The sequence below is a fragment of the Melanerpes formicivorus genome, unplaced genomic scaffold (genome assembly GCF_026170545.1).
Source record: "Melanerpes formicivorus ecotype bairdi unplaced genomic scaffold, bMelFor1.0.p_v2 SCAF_45, whole genome shotgun sequence".
Taxonomy (NCBI): domain Eukaryota; kingdom Metazoa; phylum Chordata; class Aves; order Piciformes; family Picidae; genus Melanerpes; species Melanerpes formicivorus.
Genome location: NW_027142397.1, coordinates 457,732 through 472,626, shown reverse-complemented (window position 1 = coordinate 472,626; position 14,895 = coordinate 457,732). Strand labels below are relative to the sequence as shown.

The following is a 14,895-nucleotide window of genomic DNA, read 5'->3' as shown; positions in this document are numbered from 1 at the left end:
GGGCTGGAAGGGGCCTGGGCAGGTCCTGCCCTGCGCTGGGCACCCCCGGCCGGGTAAGAGCAGGAGCGCAGCGGCTCCCGGACGGGGTGCGCCGGTTGCCAGCCACCCGCCCCTGGGGCTGCTCCCGGGAACGGGAGCGGATCCCCCCGGCAGGAAGGGGCAGGCTGATACCGTCAGGAAAGATGAGAGGGAAAAGGGCTGGGGAGAACAACAGCGGAGCTGGGAATGCTCGGAGCTGATGAATCAGCCCCGGGAGCTGCGATGACATCTGGATGGGAGCCGGGGGAGGCTGAGCCCCCGCGCTGGGGCCGAGGGTGGGCAAGGGCAAAGAGCTTTGATTGAGACGGGAAACGACTCATCAAGGAGAGCCTGCTCCGCGCAGGGAGGCAGCGGGGGCTTGGCGGTGAGGAGGAGCAATCTGGGTCCCGTGGTGGCTTTGGGGGGGAACCCTTGGCTGTGCCAGGGGAAGATTTTCCTCCAGCAGCACAACCAGAGCCTCTCCCATTGCTGGGGGGATGGAGGGGTGTCCCCAGCCCCCAGTCTCCATCGGTTGCTATTTTAAGTGCCTAAAATGGTTTTAATTCCCAGACAAAAGATGGCAATGTGGGATTTGGGGCTTCGAGCAGCCGTGGAGGATGAGCTCTGGTGGTGCCAGGCTCTTTGTGCCTCCCAAAGCAAAGCATTTTGTGGGGCTTTTGCTAGGGAATTTGTTCCCCTTGCTCTTTACCATCTTTGAGGTTTGAAGGTGTTTTAGTGGCTGTGGTCAAAGGTTGGACTCCAGGACCTCGGGGCTCTCTTCCAGTCAAACCAATTCTCTTATTCTCTGTTTCTTTATTTGGACACCAAACTCCAGCTGTGCAGGCTCTGCCAGGAGGGAATTGCATCTTCAGAGGGTTTGGGGGATGCTGAGCTGATTTCTTGTCCTCCTTTTCCTGCCTCAAAGAGGAAATGAGCTTTAATTATCGCAGAGCTGGCTGCTGCCAGGGCCGGGTGGTTTTCCCTGGACTAATTAAAGAGACTGCTGTGGAGTGTGGGGTCCCACAGGTCCTTGATGAAGGTCTGGTCCTTGGGTGGTGTCACCTCCCTGAGCCCTTTTGTTCAGGCTGGAAACCTGAGCAGTACCTCCCAGCGTGACCATGGGGATGTCCTGGAAGGCTGGATGAGGCCTTGAGCAGCCTGGGTTGGTGGGAGGTGTCCCTGCCCATGGCAGGGGCTTGGAGCTGGATGGTCTTCAAGGTCCCTTCCAACCCAACCCATTCTATGACTCTGTGAATCTATGAAAGTTTGGACCAGGTGGTCCTTGAGGACCCTCCCAAGGCAGGATTCAATGATTCTGTGACTTTCAGTGCCCAAGAGTCAAAGGAGAGCTGGGAGCTGCTTGATGTCTTTGCTTTTATTTAATTTATTGTAGTAGAATGCAAGGATCCTCTACAGCAGCACCAGCAAAGCCCCAAGGCCCAGGGCTGGAGCTGGGGTGGTGCCTGAAGCCCTTGCTGAGGTCCTGCCTGCTGCTGTGGCCCCAGCAGGTTCAGCAGGAGCCTGAGCTCCACCACACAGCAAGCAGCTGGGGCTGCTGTAGAGAGGGGTGGGATGGGGGTGAGCTGCTCACTGGGGTTCCACACAGCTACAGAGCTGCACACAGAGCTATCTACAGAAGCACAAAGGTGGCCTTCACCTGTCCCAGCTGCACCATGGATCCTCATGGGCAGCTCCCAGTGGTGTGTCCCTGGAGCAGGCTGCCCATGGAGACTTTCAAGCCCCATCTGGATGTGTTCTGTGTCCTGCCCTGGGTGTCCCTGCTCTGGCAGGAGGGTGGCACTGAGTGATCTCCAGAGTTCTCTTCCAACCCCTACCAGTCTCTGATTCTCTGGGCTAAGATTTGAGCCCTGGGACTCCCAGCCTGAACAAGGGACTGGGGGAGATGGTTTTGGGTGGGAAGAAGCTGGATCCCCATCCCACACCAGATGCACCACAGCCAGGCCTGTGAGGGCAGGTGAGGAGATCAAGTTTGTCTCTGCTGGTGGCCCAGGACTCTCTCCACAACTGCAAGGGGCTCCTCAGGATCCTTGGCCAGGAGCTGTAGATATGCAAGACTGAGCAGGTGGCTTTTGCTTGTGGTGGGAGTGGACAGGGAGCAGGCAGAGGAGGAGCATCGCTGGCTGCTGCGGCAGTGACTGAGGGGAGATGAGGGTGGGGCCTCTGGCCCCCTTTGCTTCCTCTGGCAGAGAAATGCTGCAGCTGCCTCCGGGGCTCAGCCCTCCTGACGGGGAGGCTGAAGCTGGGGAGGAGAAGTAATGGCCCTGATTAGGCTAAATTGATGTAACTGGAAAACCAGAGACAGTCCAGACTGCAGCCAGCCCCCACGCCCTGAGCCCCAGGTGGATCCAGCAGCTGCCTGCTTCCTCCAGCTGCAGCAATTTGTCCACTAAACGCTGTTACTGCTCCCTCCCAGCCTTCTCCTTCTCCTTCTCCTTCTCCTTCTCCTTCTCCTTCTCCTTCTCCTTCTCCTTCTCCTTCTCCTTCTCCTTCTCCTTCTCCTTCTCCTTCTCCTTCTCCTTCTCCTTCTCCTTCTCCTTCTCCTTCTCCTTCTCCTTCTCCTTCTCTCTCTCCAGCTGTTGGACCTCCTGACTGCAGCTCTGGTGGAGGGAAGGTGAGAGGAAGGAAAATTCACAGCTCCTGGATGCTGCTCACAGCCAGAACGGAGTGGGGGGGGTGGGATTCAGGGAGGGGGAGGCCAGGGGAAAGGCATTGCTCCTGGCTGGGGAGGAGCAGCTGAGGGGGCTGGGGGTGTTCAGCTGGAGAAGAGGAGGCTGAGGGAGACCTCACTGCTCTCTGCAGCTCCCTGAAAGGCTGGAGCCAGGTGGGGCTTGGGCTCTGCTCCCAAGGAACAAGGGACAGGAGAAGAGGAAATGGCCTCAAGTTGCCCCAGGGCCAGTTTAGGTTGGACATCAGAAGAAACTTCGTCCCTGCCAGGGTTCTCAGAGCCTGGCCCAGGCTGCCCAGGGAGCTGGCTGAATGCCCATCCCTGCAGAGCTGTGGTGCTGAGGGCCATGGCTAGCCCCAGCCTGGGCAGAGTTGGGGAGTGTTTGGACTCCATGATCTTGAAGGCTTTTTCTCACCAGAACCATTCCATGTCAGCAGCATTTGATGTGGTGCAGAGGTCCCTGGGTGGCTCCTGCAGGATGGCCTTCAGCCTCAGCTCCCTCTCCAGAGGGTGCTGGCTCCATCCCCACGGGGGGCACGAGAGCTGCTCTGCCACGGGCTGTGTGTCCCTCCTCAGCACCTGCATTCCCTGTCTGGGCAATGGTGGTGGTGGTTTCACCGTCTTCTACTAACAAACAGACACCAAACCCTTGGTGTCCTCCTTGGCTTTGTTGTGGGCAGGGTGCTGCACATCCCTCACCCACCGGCCCCTGGGCAGAGCCCAGTCCATGTCAATTGCTTCAGCAAGTGCTCAGGTCCCCACTAATTGCTGCCTTAATGAGCTCCTCAGGCTTACTGACTTCAGGGGCAGAGGCCTAGGCTTTGCCAGTGGCCCTTGCTGGGTGCAGGGGGCTGCCAGCTGTGCCCAGCCTTGTGGGGCTTGTCTTGGTCCTCTCCCCACAAAGCTGGGTGGGTCCTGGTTCCCCTGTCCCTGCTTCTCCAGGGAGCAGAGTCAGGGCAGTCCCTTGCTGCCAGGCTGATGCGTGCCCGGTGGTGCCACGGGCAGAGCCAGGCCAGGGCACTGCTAGAGCTCCGTGCTGGTGACCTGGGTCACTTCTGAGCGCAGGTCCTCCCCTGCCCGGCGCCGGCAGCCCTGCTGGAGGCTGCCCACCTCTAGTCATGCAGGCTGGCAGCGGGGCTGGGCAGGGGCGCGGGCGGTGCCGCGGGCGGTGCCGCGGGCGGTGCCGGGCTGGCCGGGGGGAGCTCTGCCGCAGGGGACGCAGAACTCCCGGAAGCATCTCTTGAAGTTCTCGTCCAGGAAGGCATAGAGCAGGGGGTTGAGGCTGCTGTTGGTGTAGCCCAGCGCGATGCAGAGGTGCAGGCTGGCCAGCACGTAGGGGTTCCGCTTGTCGATGTCCACCAGCGTCCAGACCATGACGAAGATGTGGATGGGAGCCCAGCAGACGATGAAGGCTGCCACCACCACCAGCACCATGCGCGTGATGCGCCGCAGGCTGCGGTCCTTCTCCCTGGAGCCCGAGAGCAGGCGCACGCTGCGCAGCCGCAGGATCATCAGCCCGTAGCAGATGGTGATCACCAGGATGGGCACCAGGAAGGCGAAGATGAAGACGCAGATCTTGGTGACAGTGTCCCAGTAGAGGGCAGGGTCAGGGAACTGCAGCGTGCACAGCACCACCCCATCTGCAGGAGAGGGCACAGAGGGAGCTGCTGGGTGCCTGCTGTGGGTGCCTGCTGTGGGTGCCAGGTAGCTCTGCTTGGCCAGGCCTGGGCACCTCCATGCTTGCTGAAAGCTCGAGGAGACAGGTGCCCAGCAGCTTGGTGCTACCAGCCCCCTGCCTGCAGGGTGCCGAGGGGATGTAGTGGGTCCAGCACCCCAGGGGCTCGCTCCCCACAGAGCCTCCCAAGCCACCCCCATGCTGTGTCCTCCCAGGCCCCATGGTGGACATGTCCCCACGCCACCTTCCACTGAAACCTGTCCTCTTCCTCAGGATGCCCAGGGCATTCTTAGCAGGGGCTGCAAATCTCGGTGTGGGCCACCTGGGCACTTTGCTGTGGCACTGGGGGTGTTTTCAAGCACCTGATTTACACCCCAGGAGCTGGGCAGAGGCACTGCTTGGACTGGCGTTGGGGAAGGGGGGTGACAGTTTGTGGGACAATGACTCTTCCACGCCAGGGCAGGTTCATGGCCCCACGGAGGGCTGCCTGTCGCCGAGCTCCGACCCGCCACAGGACCGAGTGGCTTGGGTTTGCCAGGGGTGGGCAGATGGGACAGGGGGGGACCCTCGCCTAGAAGCCACTTGCCTTTTGCCTTGGTGACTGCCATGACCATGATGGGCACCCCAATGAGGGAGGAGAGCAGCCAGATGCAGACATTGATGACCTTGGCCTTGGCCGGGGTGCGGAAGTCCAGGGCCCTGACGGGGTGGCAGACGGCGATGTAGCGATCGACGCTCATCATGGTGAGGGTGAGGATGCTGCTGAACATGTTGTAGTAGTCAATGGACAGCACCACCTTGCAGAGCAGCTCCCCGAAGGGCCACGTCTCCATCAGGTACTTGGCGCTCTGGAAGGGCAGCGTGCTGGTGGCCAGGGCGTCTGCCAGGGCCAGGTTGAAGATGTAGATGTTGGTGGCTGTCTTCATCTTGGTGTACCTGGGGGTGGCAGCGGAGGAGGCCGTGGCAGGTGGTCAGGGCTGGCTTACCACAGAAGGCTTTGAGTCATGGAGTGGTTGGGGATGGAAGGGACCTTTGAAGGTCATCCAGTCCAACCCCTGTGCCCCAGGAGGGGTCTACACGCTCAGCATGGTGAGGAGGGGGCACAACTTGATAGGCTCATGGTGCAAGAGGGGGAGAAGGTTTTGTCTGGGTGTGTGCTGAGCACAGGGTGCTGAGCTGGGACCTGCAGACCACGGTTGGACTCTACCATGGTCCCTCAGCTGCCCAGGCAGGGCACTCCTGTTCCCATGCCTTGGAGTAAAGACTCAAAGGACATCTGAAGACAGCTCTAGAGAAGTCATTTCTCCAGCTCAGTCGATTTCCTCCAGTGCCCTGAAGCAGCTGCACCAGGTCCTTCCCCTCCCCAGGTCTCCATTATCTGATTTTCCACCCAGTAAATCCTGATTATCCAACCTGCCTCCCGCCTCTCCCTGCAGAACTGGGATCGATTACCCCCGGAAGGAGGCCATCTGGAAGCAGCCCAATTAGCCAGGCTGGAGCTCCAGAGCCTTTGAGGAATCCTGCTCCAGGTGAGGTTGTTTGGGGCTCTGGCTGGGGATGTCCCTGCTGCCTGAGGGCTGCACCAGGTGACCCTTAGAGATCCTTTCCCACCCAAACCATTCCCTGATTCCATCCTCCCTGGGGGAAAGCAGCAGCCCAGCCCCAGCCGCGTTCCTGTCTTGCTCATCTGGGCTGCAGGCAGCAGCCCCTGGCCCAGGGTGGGAACATTTGAGAGCTTTTATAGGAAATCAGACATTTAAAAACCCCAACAAACCAAACCCCTTTCCCTGGGGAGTCCTTTCCAGCTCTCCTCAGTGTCACCTCCCAGGCTCCTCTGCAAATGCAGCTCTTGGAGCTGCTTCATTGCAGGTTAGACCAAAAGCTGAGAATTCCTCCTGTTGTCAGCTTGTGCCTCACCCAGGGCAGAAAATTGTCCTTTTGGGTAAATTCAGACTTCTCTGAGCTCAGCTTCTCCAGTGCAGTGCAACAAAATCGGGCACTGATGCTGTGCTCTGACAGATGTGCCCAGCTGCGCTGGGTGAGGGCTTCTCCAGCCCCCTGCTGGGGCCAGGGAGGAGGCAAGGCCACGATGGGGATGGTTGGAATGATGAGGATGGCTGGGATGGTGAAGATGATGCTGGGATGGTTGGTATGATGGGGGTGACAAATTAGCCCCCAGAGCTGGGGGTTTAGGGCAGGATTCAACCCCCTCCAGGATCAGGATGAGGGTCAAACCCTCTGCACAGGGCAGGGGGAGCTCATCTCCGTGACTTCCTGAGCTACAACCAGCACAGCTGCTCCAGGGAAGAGCCTGCAAGGAGCTGCAGGGCAGGTCCTGGCCTGCAAGCTGGCAGCCTGTGCTGTGGAGCTCCCTGGGCTGACAGAGTCTCACAGTTAAGGCACTGCCTTGACTGGAACCCCCCCACCTGAAGGAGCCAGTGTGGCAGGAGCCAGTCTGGAAGGAGCTGGGGCAGAGACAAGGCTGGAGGAGGTGGAGCAAGCACGGGGAAGCTCCGTGTTCCAGCAGCCATGGACCCCCCAAGCAGGGACTCCTCAGCTCCCCAGGACACTCAGAAGATAAAGAGGTGAAGGAACCCAGGTGCCAGCCTCCTGGAGCTGCTCAGAGCCACCCAAAGAGCCTGGCTGAGCAAATCCTGTGCCCAGCACAGTGATGCCCGTGCTGGAGCTGGCAGGGGGTTGATGGGCTCTGCAGGGGCCTGGGCACACACAGGCCTGAGCTTGCAGCTGCAAATTGCTTTTTGGAAGGGGTAAGAAGCTGCCAGTGACGCAGTGGCAATGGCAGAGCTGTCACTGGCTGCTGCTGGAGGGTGCTGGTGAGGCTGAGCTCCCTCCGGGCACTCCGCTGGGTTTGGCTGCTCGGGGCAAGGACTGCTTTGGGGTTTGGCTGTGCTTGGCTCTCCGGGGTGCTGGGTGCCCGTTTTGGGGAGCTCAGATGGGGGCTGTGCAGCAGGGTCCTGCGTGCCCCTGCTCCCTGGCACTCATGGGCTCTGGTGTGGGGCTCTGCGCTGCTGCCTGCTGCTGCCTGCTGCTGCCTGCTGCTGCATTTTCCACCCTTCCATGATTCTGTGATGCTCAGCTCCAGGTCCCCAAGCCCCATAGGATCCACTGCTCAGACACCATGCCCAGGTCCCAAGGGTGGCAGGAGGTGACATGGTGAGGTGTCCCCAGGGCCACAGTGTCCAGCATCTCCCCAGCAGCAAGGTCTCAGCCTGGAGCTGATCCCACCCTGCTCTCTCCAGGGGAACTTGTCTGGTGCTGGCCTCAGCCCTGCTGGTGTGGAGCAGCTCTGCTCCCAAACCTCCTGTGGAGCTCCAGGCAGGCTCAGTGCTGGGCTCTGTGCTCCCAGCCTGGAGGGGAGCATCAAGCAATGGGTTGGGCTACACGGGGCTGGGGCCTGTGGGTGGCATGGAGTCAGGCCAAGGGATGGGTGAGGTTGGTTAAGCAGTGAGGAGCTGCTGGCACAGTGTTGCTGCCTCCGAAATGCCTTCCCTTTTGTGGCCAAGCAGCAGCAGCTGGGGGGGGGTCTGATAACCCTCATCCTGAGCCTGGCATCCTCCCTGGCCTCTGGCTCTGCAGCCAGCACCTTCAGCTGCTTTTGCAGTCTGGGTGGGAAGTTTTCAAAGCTGCTTCAAGGCAATGAAAAATCCCATCCCAGAGTGGGCAGGACCAAGGAGTGGCACCCCCAGCCCAGCACCTGCCTGCCCATCCTCCTGGGGGGTAGAAACACACAGCACAGCTAACCAAAACTGCAGGGTGCCAGCCACGAGGGTGCCAGGCATGAGGGTGCCAGGCAGCCCTGCTGACTCCTGGGCACGTTTCAGGCCAGGTTCCTTTCCCCCTCAGTGAGTCACTGCCTTTATTTCACGTGCAGGCAGTGCCAGGCTGTGCCAGCCTCACACCGTGGTGCTGGGTGGTGTGGAATGGAAAGGGTTAAAAATGAGCAATTTTGGGCTTTGCCTAAATCCAGCCACAAGCTCTGGTTTGGCCCCTGGGTTTTGGCCTCAGCTGGGGTGACAGCAGCCCCTGGGATGAGGGCAATTTGGGCTAGCCCCATGGATCTGGGGCTCCCCTGGGACAAGCCCTGTCCAGCATGGCATGGGGTGGTGGGAACCTGGCATGCAGTGAGGCCTCTGCTCCCTCCAGCCAGGTGGCAGGGCTGAAGTCACTGCACTGTGACCACCAGTGCAGCTCCTGCCTCTGCTGTCAGGGGGCTGGGGGACACAGTGGGGTCTGCCAATCCCCATTGCCACTGGTGGTCCTGTGGTCTGCAAGCCTTGGCCTTAGTGTCCCCTGTTAACAGCAGCCTTGGCCAAGGTGCCACCCCCTCTTCCCCAGCTGGGATCAGCTATGGTCAAAGGGGCTGGCATGGGCAGGGAATTTTGCACCCCAGGGCCGGGTACAGCAGTGCCTCACCATGCCAGGTCTGCTGACAAGGGGGACACTGGGGTCCTGCTGCTTCTCCTGGGGTGCAGAGACCCTGCAGACCCCCTCCCTGCCCAGCAAAACCACAGTGGAGATGCTTCCAGCAGCTAAGGTCCTACCATGGCACCTGCTTTGCCACCACCACGCTGGACAGAGCCCAGACAGGGTTCAGGGGCTCCAGGACACGAGTGGGTGGCTGTGCTCACGGGGGGGGCAGGGGCCAGCTGGGCTGTGGAGCGAGCTGGGGCTGGGCAGAGCAGGCTCCTGCTCTTTGTTAGAGAAAAGCAGGAGCCAGGTGGCTGCAGGAGCCCAGGGCAGGGCTGGGGGTGGGCAAACCGCAGCCTCTGCAGCCCAGCTCCCACAGATGGGGCGGGAAGGTACCAGAGGGACCCCACCAGCCCCTCTGCCCCGGCTGTGGAGTGGGTGCGTGGGGGATAGCTCTTTGTGGTGCCGTTTGGGTGGCGGCAATACACCCTCCAGCCTCTCCAAGCACAGCCTGCCCAGTCCTGTGCCTTCTGCCCCCCCAGTCCCCACACAGGGCTCAGGCTGTGCCCCCCCAGCTCCCCCCCACCTCAGCTCCCCCCGTGCTCCATGCTCCCACATCTTGGCCTTTTCCTCTCACGCAGCACCTGGAGACATCCCCCACGCACGTGTGCTGCCCACCCACCCCGGGGCTACCTGCTCACGGCTGCTGCTCACGCCCGGAGCACGCTCGGCCCTGCTGCACACTGGGTCCTGGTCACAAGTGCTGGCACATGGTCACTCCTGTGCCCATCTCACACGTGGCTCACACTTGGTCCTGGGTCACTCTCCCTCCTTCCCCCTCACCTCTCCCTCACCTCATGCTCACCATCTCCAGCTGCCATCTCTCACTTGACACACACCCACCCACGGTGCACCCTCACCCACCAGCTCTCGCCCCTCTCCCCCAGCCCTCCCCATGCCCTTCTCACACCTTCCCCACGACCCAGGCCGGTGTGCGTGGGGACACCCTGTCCTCACCTGACGATGCCGTACATGACCAGGACGTTGCCCAGCAGCCCCACCACGCACACCACAGAGTAGAGCGCGGTGATGACGACGGCGATGAGGATGGACGTGGCGTTCTTGGCCCGTTCTGACCCTGTCTCGTTGCCCCCATGGCCGGGCAGGGGGGGCCAGGCGGTGCCATTGTCCCAAGTGGTCGCAGCAGCCGTGACCAGCTCCGTGGGCAGCCCCGTGGGCAGCTCCGTGGACAGCTCCATGGCCCGTGGCCGCCCGTGGCCCTGCCGGGAGCATCCGAGCCCTGCGGTTCGAGCCCCGCTGCCGGTCGCCGCCGCCGCCTCCCGGAGCCGCGCCGCCACCGGAGCCGCTTTATAAACCCGGCGGGTCCCCGGAGCCACGTGGGGCTGGGGGCGGCCCCCCTCGCCGCCTGCCTCCACCTCTGCCAGCCTCCCACCGCCTTCCAGCACCGAGCTGTCTTCCCCTGTCTGCTCCCCGCGCGCCCTGCCTGCTGCCCCCCACACGCCGCTCCCCTGCCCGCTCCGCTCCCTCCTCGGCTCGTTTCCGCCCCTCAGCCCTCCCCACCCTCCCCGGCAGGTCCTTTTCTCCCTCCCTGCTCTCCGTTTCCCCGCCTCTGTCTGTGTGCCCCCCAGCTCCTGCGTCCCCCTATCCCTGCTTGTGTCCCTTCCATCCCTGCCTGTCCCCACCGCTGCCTGTCCCCGTCGCTGCCTGTCGCCTTCCCCTGGAGCCATCGAGGGATGTGGAGCCAGCCCTGAGCACCCCGGGAGGAGCCAGCTTCAGGGGGGCTGCAATGGCTGCTTTAGTTTTCCTTTGTCTGGAAGGAGCAGGGGGACACAAACAGCTCCTTTGTCCCCACAGCAGAGCCGCCACCTGCTGTCCACTACCACCCTGTGCTGCTTCTCCCCCTCCTTATCTCCCCTGCCCTTACACTGTGGGGTGGGGGGTTTGGATGGATTGGGGTGGATGCTGAGGTGGTTTGGGGGGGGTTTTCCAGGGGGACACAGGAGGGATGGGGGGGGAGGCTGGGGGGATTCTGGGAGAATTAGGAGGGATGCTGGGGGAGTTAGAGGGAGCAGCGGGGAGCTAGGAGGGATCCTGAGGAGGGATGCTGCAGGGTGGAGGTGCAAACAGTGCTGCCCATCAGCACCATCTGCTCGGCAGAGCTGGGCTTGTGGGTTGCTGAAGGTCATCCTCACCCTCCTTGGGGCAGGCCCCCCCCTTTGCAGGCCTCCCCCCTCTTCAGGGTCTACAAAGCAGCTTTATTTTTGCTGGATTCCCAGTGGGTGTGGGGGCTGCAGGGACCCATTTTGGGGGGGTCCATCATTGCTTTACTTTGGGGATGGATTCCCTCACTGCCCTCTGCCCTGGGACACAGTGGGGGTGGTTTTCTACAGTTTGGGGTGAGACAGAGAAGGAGTCAGAGGACCTGGAGGACAGGCCGGGAGCTGTTTCAGCCCTGCAGAGGAGGGTTTCAGCCTGCGCAGCACTGCCAGCATCCAACCCCTGCAGTGTGGAAGCATCCAGATACCTCATCAAGAGCTGAGCAGGGAGTTAGCAGCTCCTCATCCATCCTCTGCCTCTGGTGAAAACAGCTCCTGGGCCATTGACCAAGGACATGTGGTAGGTCTCTGCCGTCATGCAAGGAGGGCTTCAGCGACTCTGGCAGTGCCCCAGAGGGCTGGTGGCATGTGTGTAGGCAGAAACTGGGAGCACAGGGATGGCTTTAGTGGACTATAGCTGCCTTGGGTCCTGCACTTTGGTCACCAAGCCATGCACCAGCCTGCTGCCCACAGGCCCTTCCTAGTGCTGTGATGGTTTTGCAAAGAGGCACCAAAAGCTAGGGCAAAACAGAGGGCTCTGTCCCAGCCAGTCCCATACCTGCTTGTCCTCGGGGACAGGAAGCTTAAACACCTCCCCGGGTGACAAGGGGCAAGGGCCTGGGGCCGTGTTGCGCAGGACTCTGACGCAGCCCTGCTGCCGGTGGCTCCCAGCGGGAGGGAAAGCTTTGGCCAGGGAGTGCAAAGCAGCTCCCAGCGTGGCTGAGGTGCTCTTCAGAAGAGGGCTCATCCCTTCCTGTGGCTCTCAGCACAGCCAGAGCCCTCACACCAACCCTGTTCCAGGGGGTTGTGTGCCAAGGGCTCACCGTGCTGGCAGGTTCCTGCAGCCGCTCAGCTCCACTTGCCGCTGGCTTCATCTGGGATGTTAAAAATAAACCCAGCGGAAGCACAAAGCAAATGGAAAACCTTTAAAGGGCTTCACTGCTCATCTGCCTGCCCTGGCTGCTGCTCTGCCGATGAGCTGGGCCAGGGCCACGCATGTAGGTCCCAAAATGGGGAAACTGAGGCAGGGAGGTGGCATCAGAGGCATCACCTCAAAGCCCATCCAGACCAGCCCCCTGCACTCAGCAGGGACATCCCCAACCAGAGCAGGTCTCTCAGAGCCCCACACAAGCTGGCTTGGAATGGTTCAGGGATGGGGCAGCTCCCACCTCTCTGGGCAGCCTGCGAGATGTCCGGGTGGGTGCTGCAGCACCCCAAAAGCTGCCTGCAAAAGGAGCAGGGTGGTGTCTGCACCCCGACTGGAGCCCAGCTTGTGGTGAGCCACCCTTGGGGAATGTTGCTTTGTTCAGAGGTCTAACTTGGCCCATGTCCAGGGTCACACCTTGGGGGAGAGCAGCAGGAAGTGTCACCCTCTTTGTTCTGCAGGTCTGAGAGGTTTGGGGGCCTTGCAGGACAGGGAGTGCATGGATCAGATGCTCCAAGAGCATCAGCCCAACCACACCAGTACCCACTGAGCTGCGGGTCCAAGCTGCTCCCCCTCGATTCCCTGGAGCTCATCACTTCCCCTGCCTGTGCTGACAGCTCCAGATAAATTGGCCTTGAAGAGGAAAATAGGCTGATTTGTGTGTTTTGTTTTCCCACGTCAACAGAGCTGAGTGTTTTCATACCTTGCGGGGCAGCTGCTGGGAAAGAACAAAGCCCATCGTCAGGGGAGTTAAAATTAGATGAGATTCTTCCCTGCCTCGCCATTCTGCCTGGCTGGGTGGGCAGGGGGGAGGCTTCTTGCAGCGTTCTTTCCTTGGCATTGTGTGCAGGGAGCCTGTCTCCTAGGGCAGGGCATTTGCATAGCCGGACGTGCTGCTGTCAGATGGCCGCGCTTGGAGCTGCGGCAGGAGGTGGGACGGAAATCGCAGCTCGGAGCTTTGCAGGCATCAAATCCGTTCCTGAAGACCGATGCTGTCTCAAGGGGTGATGCCACTGGTGTCCCCCAAGGTGTTCTCAGTGTTCTCAGGACACAAAGGAGACTGCTTCCTCTCTGGGGTGGTGCTGGTGCCGGTGCCACCCTGTCCTGAGCCCCTTGCTCCCACCCAGGGCTGGGTGCACTGAGGCTTCTCACACACAGGATGGGTTCCTCCTTCGTCCTGAGCCCTCAACAAATGTCTCCAAACTGAAGGTTTTATCTGAGGGGTCACGAAACCCTTCTCCTTCAGTCGGGATCATGCCTGGCCCTGTAGCAGGGCCAAGGACAGGGATCAAGGGCGCTGCCAGCCTGCTCGAGTCCTGCTGGCAGTGAGGACCCTGCGCTGTAGCCCATCCTCGGGGGACTTAGTCCCCACAGGAATCTTTTTTCCCCTGATGTTTATTTCGGTCTTTCCACGCCCCCCTCAGCGCTGCTTTTGGCTGACAATGGAGCACTGATTGGGAATGGGCAGCGTCTCCCCGGGTGCCGAGGAGCTGTGAGCCCAGGCTGCACCCCCTCCCCGGCTGGCTCTCGGAGGTGGCATCGCTGCTGCTTCGTGTCGGGAGCGTTAACAACCTGTGAGTCATCTCCTCAGTGAACCATCTTGGGAAGGGGGAGATCGAGGCTGGGATGCTGCTTCCAGCCCGAGCTGCTGTGAGAAAATAAAGCTTTGAGCTGCTGGCAAAGGGAAGTGATGGGAATGAGGATCCCGGGTGTCCCGACAGGGCTGCACCCTCTGGGCCCTGGGGACCACGCGTCCTGATGCCTGCACAGGAACCAGGACACACAGACCCTGTGTCCTGGGGAAGACTTGGCTGTGACATGAGGACTGTGTGTCCTGGTGCCTGTGCCAGCTGTGACACAGTGGGGGGCAAGGGGCCCTGCACAGGGGGGTGCAAGCACAGGCACAGGGAGGCACAGGAGGGAGCCTCATGCTGGGTTTCCCAAGGTCCCAAGGTCCGTTTGTGCGTCCCCCACAGGGGATTTGCCAGCACCTGCTGCAGTTCCAGCAGGACAGGAGTCGGGTTAGACCCCCTGGGCTGCTTCTGACCCACCCCCGATCAGAGAGGAGGAGATTTTCCTGCAGCTCTTCCTCTCCCTGCTGCAGCCCCCACAGCAGGGGAGCTACTCCTGCCATGACCCACAGCTGAGCCTCTGTGGGCATAGCCACCATGGGCCGGTGCTAGGGTGGATGCCTGGGCACTGAGCCCATGGATCCACCTCCTGTGAGGGCTCCGGGGCTGCTGAGAGGAAATGGGAGCTGTCTTTGATGTTGGGAATCCAGGTCGGCACCAACCCAGCTGCAATCCTGCCACTCCCAAACTGTGCCAGGCTCCTCTTCCCTGGCACTGCTTCGGTGTGCTGGGCACAAAGCTGAGCTCTTCCCTCCACTTGTTCATTCTCCATGGGATGAGTTAGTCTGGGGCTGGGGGAAGATCCTCCTCCTGATGGAAAGCTGTTGGGAAAGCACAGGAGTGTTTGGCAAGGTTGAGTTTGTGCTAAGTGGTGGAGATTTGGGTGGCCTGGACCTGGAGAGCACCAGGAGCTGCAGAAGCAGCATCTGGCTTCCACCAGCACTTTGCTTTCATGGCAGCTTGTATGTGCAGGGCACTGTGGAGGTCAGGGGAGCAGCCAGAGCCAGGCTGGATGTGGCTTGGCCACAGCCCAAGAAAAGCCTTTTGGTCACCAGCCACCCACTTTCCACCCAGCTCACACCCAGCATGTCCAAGCTAGGTCTGCAGCAGCAGAGACTCCAACAGCCCTTGCTGGCTGGGGGTTGCAACACCTCCACTGCTTCAGGAGGCATCTAAGCCCAGGCTGCCTTGGCACT

General features: G+C 61.1%; 1 protein-coding gene across 1 annotated transcript; it reads right to left on the bottom strand.

The window, feature by feature from the left end:
* Positions 1-3,820: 3,820 nt before the first annotated feature.
* Positions 3,821-10,088, bottom strand: OPRD1 (opioid receptor delta 1). The gene is made up of 3 exons (XM_068158913.1): positions 9,825-10,088; positions 4,966-5,315; positions 3,821-4,344 (listed from the first exon to the last, which is right to left on the bottom strand). The coding sequence occupies exons 1-3, from the start codon at positions 10,064-10,066 to the stop codon at positions 3,821-3,823; spliced, it is 1,116 nt and encodes a 371-aa protein (XP_068015014.1). The 5' UTR covers positions 10,067-10,088.
* Positions 10,089-14,895: the final 4,807 nt, after the last annotated feature.

Excerpts from the sequence above, each read along its gene's own strand:
- OPRD1 (XM_068158913.1), bottom strand. The coding sequence starts at position 10,066 with ATGGAGCTGTCCACGGAGCTGCCCACGGGGCTGCCCACGGAGCTGGTC. Across the intron at positions 5,316-9,824 it reads GTCATGTACGGCATCGTCAG|GTACACCAAGATGAAGACAG; the intron begins GTGAGGACAGGG and ends TGCCACCCCCAG. Across the intron at positions 4,345-4,965 it reads GGCAGTCACCAAGGCAAAAG|ATGGGGTGGTGCTGTGCACG; the intron begins GCAAGTGGCTTC and ends CCTCTCCTGCAG.